This window comes from Indicator indicator, chromosome 6 (genome assembly GCF_027791375.1).
Source record: "Indicator indicator isolate 239-I01 chromosome 6, UM_Iind_1.1, whole genome shotgun sequence".
Classification (NCBI taxonomy): Eukaryota; Metazoa; Chordata; class Aves; order Piciformes; family Indicatoridae; genus Indicator; species Indicator indicator.
Genome location: NC_072015.1, coordinates 22,900,666 through 22,918,325, shown reverse-complemented (window position 1 = coordinate 22,918,325; position 17,660 = coordinate 22,900,666). Strand labels below are relative to the sequence as shown.

At 38.9% G+C, this 17,660-nt stretch overlaps 1 protein-coding gene across 2 annotated transcripts in view; it reads left to right on the top strand.

Moving 5' to 3' along the window:
* GRB10 (growth factor receptor bound protein 10) overlaps positions 1-16,730 on the top strand; it is a 62,416-nt gene extending 45,686 nt beyond the window's left edge. The window contains exons 5-14 of one of the 2 annotated variants that reach the window (XM_054381671.1): positions 1,934-2,008; positions 4,881-5,018; positions 5,780-5,890; positions 6,922-7,020; positions 10,162-10,239; positions 10,873-10,989; positions 11,875-11,941; positions 12,945-13,032; positions 15,689-15,782; positions 16,584-16,730. In XM_054381671.1, the coding sequence (XP_054237646.1) occupies positions 1,934-2,008; positions 4,881-5,018; positions 5,780-5,890; positions 6,922-7,020; positions 10,162-10,239; positions 10,873-10,989; positions 11,875-11,941; positions 12,945-13,032; positions 15,689-15,782; positions 16,584-16,730 (1,014 nt within the window). The remainder of the gene's footprint in view (positions 1-1,933; positions 2,009-4,880; positions 5,019-5,779; positions 5,891-6,921; positions 7,021-10,161; positions 10,240-10,872; positions 10,990-11,874; positions 11,942-12,944; positions 13,033-15,688; positions 15,783-16,583) is intronic. The other variant, XM_054381672.1, reaches the window with a different exon arrangement.
* Positions 16,731-17,660: the final 930 nt, after the last annotated feature.

Below are 17,660 nucleotides of genomic sequence, written 5' to 3'. Positions count from 1 at the left end.
TCAAATACAGCATGTGAAGTAGGGCATGCAACACAGAGCCTGATTATTGCAAGGTCTTCAATCAGTTTTTATTATTTCATTCGAAGGAAACAAGCCCATGCTCCATTATGTTACCCTGAAATATAAAGCATTGGGGTAGAATTTGCAAAGGGTTTTTCTCTTGACAAATTGAAGGGTGTGAAGCCCTGAGTATAAAACTGAATGAGAGCATCAATAGTCACACATGAGCTCTTTTTTATAATTAAGGTCTCCAAGTGGCACTTTGGAGCCTTCTGAGGGAGTGAGCAGGTTATAGGGTGAAGCAGATAGAGACAAACTATATTTTGTATAGAAAGAGACTGCTGTCAAAGGTAAAGATCTGCAGCATCCCCATCTGAGAATTATTGTAATGCTTTTACATCCATCTTACCCCTGTGAGGGTAGAGAAAACTTGTTATTCTTCCTGCTCTGCATCTTCCACATAGTAACTGGAATTACAGAATTTGTTTGCTGAGCAGCCTTTCTGGATGGAGAGGGAAGCCCAGAAATTTGATGGCAGAATATGCAATAAGTAAGTAGTCAGTGTATACCAGACCTGCAGGACCATTTATCCTGCTGTGTGGCTGTCAATGGGTCCATGTCCAAGTGGAAGCCAGTGACAGGTGGAGTCTCTCAACAATCAGTACTGGGACCTGTGCTGTTTAATATTTTTATCAATGATATAGACAGTGGGATCAAATGTACCCTCAGCAGCTTCACTGATGACACCAAGCTGAGTGATGCAGCTGACAGCTGCAGGAGGGATGCCATCCAGAGGGACCTTGACAGGCTGGAGAGGTGGGCCCATGCCACCCTCATGAGGTTCCACAGGATCAAGTCCAGGGTCGTCTTGCATATGGGTCACGGCAATCCCAGACACCGATACAGGCTGGGCAGTGACTGGCTTGAGAGCAGCACTGAAGAAAAGGACTTGGGGGTGCTGGTGGATGAGAAGCTCAATATGAGCCACCATCATGAACTTGCAGTCCAGAAAGGCAACTATATCCTGGGCTGCATCATACAAGTGTGGCCAGCAGGTCAAAAGAGGTGATTCTCCCCCTTTACACTGCTCCTGAGAGACCCTATCTGGAGTACTGTGTCCAGTTCTGGAACCCCCATTAAAAGTAAGATATGGACATGCTGAAACATGTCCAGAGAAGGGCCACGAGAATGATCAGAGGGCTGGAGCACCTCTCCTATGAGGGCAAACTGGTAGAATTGGGATTGTTCAGTTTGGAGAAGAGAAGGCTCCAAAGAGACCTTATTGTGGCCTTCCAGTATTTGAAGGGGACCTACAAGAAGCTGGGGAGAGACTTTTTAGGGTGTTGGGTAGTGATAGGACTAGGGGGATGGATCCAAGCTAGAGTAGTATCCAAGAACATTTAAATTAGATGTTAGGAAGAAGTTCTTCACCATAAAGGTGGTGAGACACTAGAACAGGTTGCCCAGGGAGGTGGTGGAAGCCACAACCAGGCTGGATGTGGCTCTGGGCAACCTGATATAGTGTGAGGTGTCCCTGCCCATGGCTGGGGGGTTGGAACTAGATGATCCTTGAGGTCCCTTCCAACCCTGACAATTCTGTGTGATTCTGTGATTCTTTCTCAGAAAGTACTGGCTATTGGAGATCCCTGAAATCCCTCACTAGAAGGGAAAAGGATAGGAAAGTGCACTTACAAAATGCTGCATATAAGGTATTTCTGAAATCCACATTCTGTCTGCATGGATTGTTTGGTGAGCAGAAGGAACAGAAGAACTATACTTGAAAGCTATAGTATTACTAGGAGTGTGAGGGGATCTCCAAACTCATTTAAGAATGATAGTTTCAAAAAATTAGTAAGTGGAAAAAGTTTCTCTTCTGTGTAAAAAAAAGTGTTCAAATATGTCACTTCGAATTCTCTTCTCTTTTTGTGTCTAGAATTTCTTTCCAGAGCAAATGGTTGCCTGGTGCCAGCAAACAAATGGCAGTATCCCACAGTCACAACTTCTGCAGGTACTGTAAGCTTATCTGTATTGACAGAGAAAGTTTTGGAGCTGGAGGGTCAAGGTTGAGAGGAAGGAAGAGAGAATTCAAAAGTCTGGAAATAGATGACTTGAGGAAGACCAGTGTAGTGAGCTAGCATATGGTACTAATATTGAAAATACCTGACAAAGATCTTAACTAATGGCATAGAGTTATAAGTTATAAACACAAAACCTTCATAAATATGTTCATGTCTATCTGTTCCATTAATATTCAGCTTATTCTGTAGGTATGTGGTTTGGCCACCTAGTTTTGTTCCTAAAACAGTCTCAGTGAATATATTTCTAGAAAAACAAATATACCTTATAAAAATCAAAACAGAAATACTCTTCTATACTCCATGTCATAGCACAGGAGAAAGTGTAAAAATGCATGCATACATTAGAAGATGGGTTTGAGCTGGTGAGAGCTTTTGGTTGTACTTCTTATATCCCATGTTTTTGCCTGGCAGTAATTAAGCATAAGGACCAACTTCCTTCCCCATGGTTCAGCTTTTTTTTATATATAGGAAAACAGTTCCCTAAGAAGTAAGTGCAAGCATAGAGAAGATTGCAGTATTTGCAAATTAGCCCCTTTTAAAGCTTCCCAAGTTAAATTACCAAGGTTTCTACCTTATGCATATGTGTTGGTAGAGTTGTGTAATCTGTATGCCAGTGGCACATTTATACTGAAGTTTTGATGTTGCTGTACAGTTTCTTGCTTGATGAAGGAACTGGTAGTGGCACAGATGGCCTCCAAGGATGATGCTGAAGGGTGGGCTACCTCTCTGACCAGTAACTCATTCAGTTAAACCTCTCAATTTAAGCACTCCAGTCTAAACCCTGTAATCTAAATCTTTTTCACTTTAGTTGTTTTCTCAGATGAGGAACATTCAACTCAATAAGGCCAAATTAAAACAGAGTTTGTTAGGAGTACTTTATTAAGCATATAAGACTGATACCTCAAAGACAGTACCACAAGTATACGGTAAATTACAAAGCCAAAGGGTCAAAGTATACAGCTGATTTTAGTTTGCTTTCTGTCATTTTGCCTGTTTGCAAATATGCACTGAATCTCTTTTTATATACAAGAAGTTTTCACTGACTTTTGAACCAGTGCACTCATTTCATTCCATTAGCACTTCAAAGTACTGTCTCCAGATTCACTGAGAAGAATTTAAAATGCTAGTATCCATGCTCAGCTGGGAAGCAAAACAAAAATCAAACCAATTTCTAGAATTAAAAATGAAAGTTGTGCAGTGAGGTTGCACTGGGGAACCGAAAGGAAAGCCTTGTGAGATCCTACAACAGTTTGCTTTTGGGAAGGCTCAGTTAGGTACAGCATTTAAGTCACAGGTGTTAACAGCACAAGAAGGTGGGGGGGAAGAGGATGGATACATTCTCTTTGGTTTAATGTTTAATCATAAAAAAGCAGTCATCCATAAAGCATTTATATTCAATATGCCTTTCCTTTTAAAAAAACACAACCCTTTTTCCTAACTTCAGTGACAGCTGTGTTGAAGGTAACACTTCTCGCAGACTAGTAGTCATTGAGCACATTGCATCTAAGGCTACCTCAAATTGTGAGCAAGTGCTATTTTTGATTACACAAAAAATAGGGAAGAATATTAAATACCATCATATATACTGTATTCTAATGTAGTAATTTTAGTCTTAGCAATAACATTGAAAACAGTGGAATCTGTTTTCCCTTGTGCCAGCCTGTCTTAAATATGCCTGTCTTAAATATGCCTGTCTTAAATATGGATCTTAGTTTACTTTTGGTTTTGTCTAGCTGGATAGGGAGAATGTATTCTTCACTTGGTCTTTCCTTTTCATAGTTCACAAGGGGATTCATAGTACAAGTAATAGGAAAATTGCCTGTTCATTTCCATTCTGTTAGATGAGATGGAGAGGAAACTGGAAAAAAAATAGGGTTTAATGCAACTAAGAACTCTAACACAGCACACAGATTTTTGGGTTTGTTTCTTATGGGTTTTGTCCACCAAATAACACCAAAATACAACTTTAAAACGTTGCAGAGGCATCTAGATCCACCAGATTTATGCATTTTTTTCTTCCTACTATTGAATCTGTTAGTTTGGCATTTAACTTTGGCAAGCCCTCCGTCATTTTAAAATCTGACCCATTATAATAACTGTGAGAGTCATCCATCAATTCTCTAACTATAGTTAATGCTTCCTTTCTTTGCTGTATTGCAAATCGGATGATTATATACATATAGTCCTTCTAATTAAATCAAGAACTTACATACTTTGGGATCTTGAAGTCTAGTATAGTTGCTGACATTTACTTGAGTGCTCTGCATTTCTTTTTGAGTTAAATATTCCTGTGGTCTGTCATACCTCTTGTCTTGGGACAGGAGCTTGTGCTATGTAAGACTTCAGTGTGGGAAATCCTGAAATAGATTGTTTTCATTCAAAAACTTTGGGATAAAGTTGCAGATTTTAGCTCATGTTTCAAAGTTAGACTAGTTGCCAAAATGTTTGTAACAAGGTATTTTCTAAGAATTAATAATGACTTTGTGTCCCTTCAGGCTAAGTGCAAAAAGAATGAGAATACAGGTAAATGATTAGCCTTTTGGAGACTTCAGTATTGACACAGAGAACAGGAAAATGTCAGTGACAGGAGAATTTATCTAGGTAGATGTAACAGGAGAAGCAGGAATATCCATTTTAGTCCTAAATCAGTTTAAACATCTAGGCCAGTTTATGAATACTGTGAAACTGTACCTCAAGCCAGCAAAGTGATTTGCCATTTGCATTTCTGTTCTGCAAATACTGTGACAATTTTATGATCCGTCAGTAAGACACAATCCTAATTTACATTCTCCTCTCCAACAGAACTTTTTAAACTCCAGTAGCTGCCCTGAAATTCAAGGTTTCTTGCATGTGAAAGAGCTGGGTAGGAAATCATGGAAGAAACTGTATGTGTGTTTGAGGAGATCAGGACTTTATTGTTCTACAAAAGGAACTTCAAAGGTAAGGGTAAAAAATAATTTGCACAGCATGTGAAAGCATTTTCTGCTCTTACAGTGAGTGTTTTTTGCTGTTTTTAAATATCTGCACACTGTTTCATTTTTTTTATTGCATAAGGATAAGCAAGCTGTGAGCAAATGACAATCAAGCCCTGGTTTCTCAATGCATGATTTGTTATATAATAAAACCAAACTAGCCAAACAACATCATTGTGGCTACTAAAGTCATGCTAGCAAGAGAAATCCTGCTCTCTAAGCATGTGGTACATTAATTTAGTTTAAATGATACATTAAATAATATTTCCTATTATCTAACTTTCAGATTGCTCTGGAACAATGTAACAATTTTTTAATGTGACGTGTTTGTGTATTGGTTTGGCCGAGCTGGAGTTAATTCTCCCCAGAGCATCTTTCTAGTGCTGTGTTTTGCAGTGCTGTAGCTGGGTGATGATAACACACCAGTGTTTTGGCTACTGATGAACGACAATCAAGGCTGTGCCTTTCCAACATTTCCCTGCCCCAAGAGTATGCTGGGGGGGAGGCAAGATAATATGTGTTTTGTCAGCTTCTTGTATGAAGCAACCTCTGCTAGGAGGCTGGTATTTAGAAGATGACACACCATGTCCACTTCAGGCTGACCAACGGAGGAGCAGAATGTTTGTATACTGCCCTCTGTTGTAGGCTGGTCTTGAGAGACTGCAAAGCTGGCAGCCAGATCTTTCAAAATCTTCCATGTAACCATGATAAAATACACTATTTCCCTAGGAGCCAAGGCATTTGCAATTGTTGGCTGACCTAGAAGACAGCAATATCTTCTCGTTGATAGCAGGCAAGAAGTTGTATAATGCACCTGCAGAGTATGGATTTTGTATAAAGGTAATTATTCTCATTAAGTTCTCGTTAAGTTCAAGATAGTGGTGGTACCTCAGAGTCTCCCCAGCCCCCAGCTCAATGGCATTCATATGTAAAATTCTGCAAGCATTTCTGTTGTGAGGACTTGATCTTTAACGTCTTTGATTTGGCAGGCATGTCCCGTGAATCTTGCCATCATTTTACGTGACACTTTTAACACTTTGTCTGGTGTTCCTTTGGCTTGGGAAATTTCTGTGCAAGATCAGCTCAGTGTTGAAGCATGATGTACCTGTGAGGCCTTGGTTTGTCTCACAGATAAATTTTTTTTCCAAGTGCTTTAATTGAATAGGAAAGTTTCTCTGGACAGTGAGCAGCATAGCAACAAAGGATCAAGCTGTGGTTGGGTGTAATTGTACCATTGCCGTGGGCCAGAGATTTACATTTATTTAAAGAAGATGATTGTCCTGGAAAATGAAAATAAGAATAAGGAACTGCCTTTGAGGGTTTAAAAAACTGTTATGCTCCATGTAATTCTCTGAGAAAAAAATAAGGCTGGGAGATGGTTTTATTGATAGCAGCCATTCCAGAGCTAGACAGCATGGGGTTTGCCTCATAGAGCAGACTGGCTGCGGGACAGATCCTAAACTGATGGAAGCAGACTTTCAGTAACTTTCAGTTATGGAAACTTTGGTTCTTCATCTCAAAATGGGGGATCATAAAACTTCTCATGGATTTAACAAAAAACAACAAACAAAAAAACCCCCAATAAAAACACAGTGTTTTGGTTCTGGTTCCCGTATGACCCAAGTACCTTCTGGTAAACTATCAGAACTGCAGGATATTTCAAAGCAAGCACTGACATTTATCTTACTGGATTCAGCTAAGAAATTGATTTCTTTCAAAGCATCTTTAGCCTCTCCTGAGCCTTAATTCAGGGGGATGGGAACTCTTTTCTGGCCAGTTCTTAGTCTGTACCTGTATTTTCTCTGCAGTAAACTTAAGAGTGTTGTTGGCTTTCTACTGAATGTAGCCGACTTCCCTTTAATGCTTTATAGCCCAACAGAGTGAGAAATGAAACTAAGGAACTGAGGTTGTTGTGTGCTGAAGATGAACAAAGCAGGACATGCTGGATGACTGCCTTTCGACTCCTCAAGGTACCTAATCTCTTGTATGTGAATGGAGCTACACCTATAGTGTTAAGGTGTATTTTTTACTTTGTTCGTGAGAAAATAACTATGTTCCTTAACATCATCTGCCTCCAAAATGACACAACTAAGAGCAAACTGTCCTTTCTAAATGTTTGAGCATAGGGCTGAGCTCAATTCCTTCCACCTATGAATGAAGTATCATTTTCATTTTTGAGCCAAACTTGCAAGTTATCATAAAGCTAAGGAACATGTTTTATCAATGGTAAGTAACTTTACCTAGAACAGATTGGTATCTGGAGCCTTTGCAAATGTTTCAAGTTTTCTAAGGTTCAGTTAAAAAAAGTAACAAAAATAAGCAACCTCATCTCCAGGTGAAAGTTACTCATATCTGAGAGCAAACAATGAGATTTCTTGATAATAAGGTAGGAGGCTTCACAGGATTTTTGAAACAAAATTGGCATGGAAGGAACTGAGGAAAAAGTTGACTATTTTGTGCTCTTTGAAGCAGAAAACTTTCTGCTCTTCATGTGCAGAAGTTTTAGGTTGATTTTGTTTGGTTTTAAATCTTTCCCCAGAAGATCCTGCCTTGAAAACTACTCTGTTTTCTGTCCCTTACTACAGTCTCCTTCATGTTAAAGGGAATATACACCTATATTAAAAAATACAATAAATAGGTACAGAACATGAGTTGCCCTTGAAAATCCCACCTTAATTCCATTCAGTTATCCTACCCTCTACTATTCTGTGCCAAAGTATAACATACAGAATGTGATTAAAAAATAGAGGGTTTTACAAAATGGTACTGCAGTACTTGATACTAGGTAGATGTCCACCAAAATGAGATGGAGAACCGTGAGTTCAGTCAACTTCGTCTCTCTCTGTAGCAGACAGATAATTTCAGATTTGGAAATGAGGACATGGCTGTTCCTGTGGTTGCTGAGGTCAGTGTGCCAGCATCCTTGCTGGTGGCTGCCACATGCCAGGCTGTACCCAGTGTGGGATGTGTAACCCAGGGGTGCTGCAGGCACTTGGTCTCACTGTCCTGAATGAAGAGAGTTGCTTTTCCTGCCTAAGTAGCAGCCCACATCAGTGAAGCCTTCACACCCCTCTCTGTCAAAATGCTAATTTCATACCCACCTGCTGAAGAAGATGCATTCCTGCAGCATGGGTCCAAGAAGCTAAAAGGGAGCGGATGCAACAGAAAGTATGAGATTTTATTGCTTCCTGGTCCACATGTGGTAATGACTAGGAGAAACCACAGAGATTCCCACTGCTGCATGTGCACTGTTTATTCATCCCTTTCAAAAAAAGTTTTGTTTATCCTCAAGACATGATAAATGTTTGCTACAATTACCTGTTCCTGTGCAGGCTGGCTATCGTGCAAAAACCTATGAGCACAGGGAAAGCAAATCAGAATCCTAGGCCTGTGTGTATGAAAATACAATTCTTGTTCCCCGTCTACGTTAAGTGGTACTCTCAAAATATTAACTCCTTTGTTAATTGTAAGAGATTCTTATTTGCAGTACAGAAATTTCTAAGTTGCTACCAAAGCAGGGGCACTAGCTTTAGTATAGGCCAGGATGCAAGAAGCAATCCATTAGAAGAGGCATATCTGATTTCTCTGTGGCTGATACCTCTGCTGGCTTTAATAACCTGTTCCCCAGTTACTTGACTTGTTTCGAGCTGAATATACACTAACAATTACAGTCAGAGTTTTAGTTCCAAGGCAATTCCAGGTGTTTTTTTTTGTCAGCTCTTCTCTTCCTGTGTATACCTTGTTTGTATTGTGGGGAAAGTACTCAAGCAGAGGATCAGGTAATAGTAGTGAAACGTGCATCGAAGTTGCCACTCATTCTGAAGAGATCAGCTACAGTGGTCAAGGCACAGGTGTTCCTGAATGGCAGTGTAAACCCTTCACAGTGTACAAAATTAGCTGTTCTTACCAAATATGTAGACACACATCTTGCCGTGACCATTCAGAGGAATCATTCTTTGGAGTGCAATCTATGGCAGCAATAGTTTTGTGTGTTTTGTGTGTTTCTGTGTTACTCTTGGGCAGTGAACATTGCAGGAAAAACAAGTGGTTGTTTTTAAGGAGACTGAAAGATGAAGAAAAGTGGCAAGTCAGGGAAAATTAAGACTATGTTCCAACGTTGTAGGTGTGAGCCTGCTTTTTATTAGCTTACTGATGTAGCTTTCCATATTCACATATTACCCTGCTTACAAAATTATATACACCATTTCAGTTAGAACATTCAGTAAGCAATGTTGCTATAAATCGGCACTGTGCCTCTAGGGCAGGCACTGCCTAGGTGTTTTCCTATGATTCTAACTACTAGTGTTGTTAAAATCTATCATGTTCAGTGAGGAGCATGACTGGAGTTCAATCACCTTATTTTTATACAAATTAGAAAAGCAGCAAAAATGTTCTTTCCTGATAAAATTTCTTAGAAGAGATATTAGAAAGATTCTTATTTTTTATAATTCTGAAAGGAGAGTTTCAACATTTTCTGCAGATTGGATTTTTACAGAATCACAGAATTGTCAGGGTTGGAAAGGACCTCAAGGATCATCCAGTTCCAATCCCCCTGCCATGGGCAGGGACACCCTCCAGTAGATCAGGCTGCCCAGAGCCCTATCCAACCTGACTTCAAAAGCATCCAGGGATGGGGCTTCCACCACCTCCCTGGGCAACCTGGTCTAGTATCTCACCACCCTTACGGTGAAGAACTTTTTCCTAATGTCTAATCTAAATCTACCCTCCTCTAGATAGATTTAGATCACATTACTAGAGGGTAAAAAGAAGGAAGGTTAATATACGTTCCACCCCAGAGTGAAAGCTTGTATTCTATAAGGAAAACATGGTGATGGCTGAAGTGGCAGAAATTACCTGTGTGTTTCACTCAGGCCTGTACAATTGCTATCTTTTAACTAAAACCTGTCCTGCAGATTTACTGCTTTTTTGCCACCTGCCAGTCACTGTTGCTCAGTTCAAATGCTTTCGGATAGTTTTTGATCATAAAAGTAACAAACTGGTGGCACTGTGTTCCAGTGTAAGTGGTATTATGAAATCACTACTGTTTTTGTTTTTTTTTTTCCCTTAGGGTGTATATCTGATTAATAATGTTCTTGCATTTCTGTTGGCAGTATGGAATGCTACTGTATCAGAATTACAGAATTCCCCAGCAGAGAAAAGCCATGCTTCCACACTTTTCCACTCCAGTAGTAAGTAATGAACTTTACCTCATTAATGTATGATACTGGAAAGGACACATTTACTTTTGCATTTTATAAGTGGCAAATATTACACTAAGAAATGTAAATTCAGCATTGTGTAGCAAATCAGTGTAAAGCTCAGATTTTGTGTGAGTACAGTTTATGTGGTCGGCTCTTCATTATCTTAGGCTTACATAATCCACGTGACTGAAAAATCTTGGATATGTCAGGCACTTCAAGAGCTACAGTACAGACATCTGGCTGTCTCTGTAGAAGCCAGCTTAGGTCTGGCAAAGCTAACACATAAATTTCCTAAAGTATATCGGGCCAAGAGCTGACTGTTAGCTATCTAAAACTGAAAAAACTGTATCTGGATCCCAACTGGCCCTGAAAATGACTGGATTATAGTAATAGGCCCAGTAGGCAACTTGAGCCTTTGAATCCTCTCCCTATGGCCTAAAAAGAGAAGCCATCCATTTTTGAGGCTGCAAATATTTTGGAAGTGGGGAAAAAAAGATGTCTTTTTTGTGCTATTGAAAGATAATTTTGGGCAGTCTTCTGAACCAAAATATCTTTAAATTAAACTCTCAAGCTGTTTTTTTATTTCCCTGTTTTTTGAAACAAGTGAAAATTCCTTTTCAGAGAAGTGTATCTGAAAACTCACTAGTAGCAATGGATTTTTCGGGGCAAATAGGAAGAGTAATTGAAAATCCTGCTGAAGCACAGAGTGCTGCCTTGGAAGAAGGACATGCCTGGAGGGTAGCTATCTTCTCTTCTTTTCTATTTTTGTAATTAGTAAGTGTCTGTCAAGAGCCAAAACACAGAGTGTGCTATGATGTTAGTGCAGTGCTGGTCACAGTATAGTTTAGCTCCGACCTGAAGCAATCACACTGCAAGCATGCAGATCTGAAAGTCAATATCCATCTTTAGCAAAACTGTCACATTCACAACAACCTTCTACCACTGCTTCTCTGTCCCCCTAGTGTCCAGAGGAAAGTTGAGGGGGAAAGCAGACCCACCAGAACTTTACTGCCAGTTTGCAAAACCAGTCTCTGAGGAGGAATATGTCAAATTAAATGCTTCCCCACATGGAAGAGGCTGGGGCTCTGACTAATGGCTTGCTCCCAGTAAGTTTAATTGCAGAATATACAAGAGGCAGGACCTCTTGCAATGAAAACTGATGTAACTTGTTTATAGTGTCTTGTGGACAGACAGCTGCAGTACAAGTTTTCAAGTTTTCCCACATGCTCGTCTCTTAGAGAATAGGAGTCATTCCTGAAGCACTAGCTGGTGCTCTATGTACGGGAGGGAAATACTGCTTGTTTTACTGAGTGCCTGGTGTTTTGCCTGAGCAGAAACATATCAGACTTTTCTTTTTTCTGTCTTTTTTTTTCATTTTGTTCTTTTTTTTTAATGTATAGATCCTGAGCTTTCATTATTAACATCTGGCTTGTGTTTTAAGCCAACTGAAATGAGCTGCTGCTTGTAGATTAGCTCCCTTCAAAGTTCGTTTCTTTTTCTCATCTTTGCATTAAACTTTCCCGGCCCCCAGTTTCCTGTAAATTAAATCTGTATTGCATGTGCACTAATTCTCTTCTGTTGAGGCTTTAGTGTGGATTTAACGGTAATCAATTTTTTCCATAGAAACGTAGCACAAGAATGAACATCTTGGGTAGCCAAAGTCCACTCCATCCTTCCACACTGAGTACAGGTAAATTCTGCTGGTTTGTAAGCATAGTGTCAGTGTAAACAAAAGTTACATTTTATGTAGAGGTGGAGTGCAGTCATGTATTATTAATGCCTTGATGTCAAATGCAATGTATCAGGAGCTTCTGCATCATTAACGTTCTCACCCATATAGACATGGTAGAAGGAACTTGTGCCCTCCAAGCTTTTCTTCAATATTAATTTTATTTTACAAAATTAATTTTATAAAAAGATTTTATAAAAAGATTTTATAAAAAGAGACTCCATAAATGTTTCCATTTAAAACAATCCAGAAGTTAATTGTTTTGAGAAGTCAATGAGTGACCTGTTAGTCTTTAAAGGAGTATAAATGAGAGTCTTAAAGACTGAAGAATAGCATTTATTCCATAATAACTGAATAATGTAAAATATAGATGGTTGTAATGTGAGTTCTGAGCATCTCTCCGAGATTGTAAGTCTATTAAAATAATTGCAAATTGTGGATTAATATCCTGGACTTAGAGGAAACACAGCTATACTTAGTTTCTGTTCTGTTGAACAGAATTAAAAAGCACCATTTGAAAACCAATATAACAATAAAAGTAAAAATATTTGGTGGTAATTCCACCCTTGAAAGCATAAGCTAAAGTGCTTTTCATTATTTGAGAGCTAGGGGAACTCATTGACTTATACTTTGTATTCTAAAAATTGTTTAATCACAACCTTTTCAAGAAGCTATGAAAAGGCAATATTACAAGAGATTTCTCTCGGTAACCTAATTTTACATGTGCAAATCAGAAGATACATGAGGGTAATGCCTGTCTACTTGGTATACTAAGTAAATGGTTGGTGCATTTTTTTATATGGATTCACTGTTTTACATTTATTTATGAATAACATTTTCTATTCCGTAACAAAGCTATACCCACTTTTATAATGTTTAAATAATTAGTGTGTGGAAAAAAAAATGATGCACACGTTACTGATTTAACAGTCCTCTCTTTCCCTCTTTTCCTTCCCACCTCCAGTTATTCATAGGACACAGCACTGGTTTCATGGCAGAATCTCTAGAGAAGAGTCTCACAGGATTATTAAGCAGCAAGGCCTTGTAGACGGGTAAGTATTCCTGTTGCTTAGTGTTCATGTTCTGCTGGTATGTGCTCTGACAAGAACACAAGTTCTGCTGTAAAGTTCCACAGGATCCTGCGCGCTTCTGAGAAACAGAAGTTGTCTTGAGTAGTCCCACTATAACCTACCTGGATTTCAGAAAGTAAGAGTATGTTTGTTGGAGTGGGTTCTAACTCTTAATTTGAAAAATAAAATGTCAAGAATACACAACATTTTTACTAACAGAGGCAATCAAGTTTTAGAGAATGTTAGAATTTGAAATGGCTGTACTTAGCCATTTGCCTACAAATTTATGATTGACCATTTGTGCTCATTTGCATGAATCAGAGCAGTTATGATGAGGTCATCTTGTTTCTGTTCTAGAGCAAAGAAATGAAAGTACATGTTGCAGTGCTCTGTAAAATGTCTGTAGTTGAGACTCGAGTGTTTTCTGAGCGTTATTTGTATGTAGTAATAGTTATTGAAGGGAATTTGCTTAAACTGCGTTCAGTGGTTTTTCATTTGTAGGATGGGAAGAGCACAGTTGCCTTCAGTTCACTTTCATGCTGGCTTCTCAGGAGACAGTCACGTTTAAACCTTTTTTGGCTTTTTCTGATTCAGGAGAATCACTAGTCTTTGTGAAAAATGAACTACATTGGAGAAATAGAAGTTTCTTGTGCATGTACATACTCATCATAGCTTTTTCTTTTTTCTTTTTTTTCTTTTTTTTTTTCCCTTTTCTGAGGACTTTTGCTGAGCTGTGGCTATTGGGTTTTAGCTCAGCAGGTCAAACAGAGAAGAGAGGCTGAGAAAGCAAAGGTGCACTGCTGACTTGTTTAGTTCACACTACAAGATCTTGGACTCATTTTGACTTGCTGCCTTAGGCATCACAGAATGGTAGTGGTTGAGAGGGACATCAGAAGATCATCTGTCCATCCCACTGCTAGAGCAGTGGTCATCTAGAGTAAATCTCACAGGAACATGTCCAGGCAGGTTTTGAATCTAGTGGCCCATCCTTGGGGTTTTCATAAATGTGTTAGTGCCTTTGAAGCAGTGTTAGTTTCGTTCCTAGACAGTTTACTCACTGTGGAATGTGAAGATTGGTTAGCTTGGCTGTAATGAGGTCATTCAGCAGTGGCAAAAGGATCATGTTATCTATGTTCTCTGAGATTTAAAGATCATGACTTTCACAACATAAAAGTCTTGGCCCTGTGTTTTCTTGCTCTATGTGTCCTTAAACAAAGGAAGGTAGAAAGTTATTAGTGTTCTTATGGCTCATGTTCAGTGATGTATATATGCAGCTGATAATGCTATCAGTTGATTGTTTCTGGAAGCTATTGTTCAGGAGGCACCTATCTTCATAGACATTGTGTGGACAGCCTGTTGCTTGCCAGAGGTTGATTAAACACTTGCAGGATTAGTTGGGCTGGGCTTTGTTTTGTGCTACCATCTTATGATACCATGCATTATCTGAAATGGCTAGATGAAAGATAATTTAGAGATACCTGCATGAACTGCAGTATCCACAGTGCAAGGGCAGGTAAGATCTTTCTCTCTGAGATGAATCCTTTGAATGAAGTCTTTAGTCCCTTTTCCACATATCTGGTCTTGATAGGACTAAAAAGGATTGTTCAGATAACCATGCATCATTTCCAGTGATGGCAAGACATGCTTGTCTCTGAGTATTAGAGTAACTCTGGTTATGATGGTGCATTCTGAAGAGCTGGAGTAAGTTCTTTTGGGTACATGTAGTTTTTGCAACTTAGCCTTGTAAAAGTGTGTTCCTAGATTAGTGGTAGCAATTCAAAGGGGTTTTGAGGCCTGCCCTAGTACTGTGCTTGGCCATCTCACAAATCCACTAGTGATTAGTGCTGTGAACCTTACGCCAAAAGTAATTCTTGTTTCCTGTAGTATAGAGAGGTTCTCCTTCCTTAGGTCATAAATGTCAAAGGAAGTAAACATCTTTTTATTAGATTTTTTTTTCTCCTTTTCTAAGTATATATTTAAATCATTTTAGTTATGACTTCACTTTTGTGGGTCAAAATAAAGGTAACAGTTGCATAGTGTATGATGTTTCTAGCTGAACTTCTAAAGTATATTCATTTCCAGTGATGCTGAGGGGAAAAAAATACTGTGACCATTTTAGAGGAGAAATGAGTGTGTATTTTCCCCATCTTGATACTTGATACTTAACCGATAAGTCATTTTAAGAAAGTATTGAGCTGTTTCTGCACGATTGAAGGCACTTAACGGAAACATAATTTTGCTAACACTGATGCAAAATACTGCAGAACAGATTTTCATGTATTACTTTCCCATCTATGTAAATCCAGATTTGCTTTGGAGTTAAAGGAGAACATTTTTTTCACCAGAGTTCATGTCAGTAATGGAAAGCTCAGACAGAGAGACCCTTAAAAACACCCTAATGCATGCATTCATAGTGGAAGAACTACTGTCATTATCTTTCACTTCTTCTTTCTTCATCTATTAGTGTTGCATAGCCTTAGTTATAAAACTGAAAGCAACTTTCCAGTTACGGAATTACCTGTTAATGCAACTGAAGAAGAGTTAGGCAGTATGAGCACAGAATAACTTAGTAGTTCTGATTATTTATGAAGAAATGGCTTGTGGTATTCAGTGTGCACTTAAAAATGTTCTCTCCTAGACTATTTCTTCTCCGGGACAGCCAAAGCAATCCAAAGGCATTTGTACTTACACTCTGCCATCATCAAAAAATAAAGCATTTTCAAATCTTGCCGGTAAGTAGATTCATTTTAATACTCATCACGAGAAGTTTAAATTCTACATCTTTGCCAGTGTCTGAAGAGACCTCTTACCAATTACTGATGTAATTAATAGGGATGTTTCCATTAGCAAGCCATGTTAGCAGTATTCTTTAGAACTGTCAAGTGTCTGATTAAATTTTTGAACATTGCCTGGAAAACAAGTGGAAGTCACTTAGGTATAGAAGTAATACACAAAACTTATTCTCTATGACCAATAGCAACGACAGTGGCAGTTGTCTTCCTATCACTTAGGCAAACATAGAATAACCTAGAGAAACTTTTAAAAGTTTTATTCTGGAGGTTATCCAATAACCTCCAGAGTTATCTAGGTTATCCAATAACCTCCAGAGCTTTAAATAATGGTACACTGAGATGTCAAGAACCTATTTGATTTTTATGTTGATCAAAAAGAGCATGAGAAGTTTAAGACCTCTTTAATGGTTCAAACCCTCTTCCCTTGCTTTGCCTGCCAGTTTTACAAACAGCTAACAAGTATTTTAGGGATATTTTTGCTTTGTGTAATGAAGACCAGTACTGTCTCTGCAACTGTCAATTACTATGCCCACAAGCTTTCACTTTCATAAACAAAACACTTAAAACTGGTTTAATGTACATTCTGTTCTAGTGCTGTGCATGGTTTCATGAAGTTCTCTGGGCACTGTTTGGGTAGTGCCCATCATTTATCTTACATTATATGCTTCCACTCTTCTGTTTTGCCATGCTTGCATCTCTTCATGTACTGTCATATTTGAAAAGGATGTTTTGTTTCCCCAGTGTGAAGATGATGGACAGGTATTTTTCAGCCTGGATGATGGGAACACGAAATTTAGTGATCTAATCCAGCTTGTTGAATTCTATCAACTAAACAAAGGAGTCTTGCCTTGCAAACTCAAACACCACTGCATCCGAGTGGCCTTATGACCTCAAATCTGACTCTCGCTGAAGACTGGATTTGCTAGAATAGTAATTGTAAGAAAGCGCTGACACTGGGGAATTGGCTGATTTGTAAGTTGGTAAAAATAAATAAAAATATTATGCACCTTGGGACTCTGAAAGGGATGGATTCAACAGGTGCCAACAGACCAAGATTGCTGGTTTGTCTAACACCTAAGAGTGATTGCTGCTGAGTGTCCCAGCATCCCAAAAATGGGGGGAGGGTACGTAAAACCATGAGTAAATTTGAAACAAAACTGGAAGCTGTCTTGGCTGGGCCACTTAACAGGAAAAAGTGTGAAGAGAACTCTTTGAAAAGAACTCTTGCCCTGGAATAATCTTGACAATTAAGACTAGTGTGTTTACTTTTTGTATTGATCACTTTTTTTGCACTCCTTTGTTTTGGATATTGTATGCAGCCTATATCAGGAGCTGATGTGGCTTTTAAAATTCATGCAGGAGTTGGGTATTAATCTGCACCCTAAAAACGTATGGAATGCTTCAGCCTAAAAGGATCTAGAAGAAAATCAAGAAAAGTGTGCGCGTGTGTGTGTGTGCGTGTGTGTGCGTGCGCCTATGTGTCTCAGAACTCCTCTGGAGACCTGACATTTAATGGTCTGCAGATGTCTTTGAAGAAGCAATGAGGATGCAATTCTAAAAGAACTTACCACCATACATACTCTTAAAACTTGTAGCATTATGGCGGTAGTATGTTGATGGCATATTAGTGGCATCCAGTCATGCAAAGACTGTATTAGATTCTATGCACAAATTTTTATTACTGGAGTGGTGGTTTGTTTTTTACAGCCTTTTGACTGTTTTCCTGAGGAAACTTACTGTTACTAAATAGAATAGGATTGAATGACTACACTTGTATTTGAAACCACCATTTTTTGTGAGAAGATTCTTCTGCGGGTA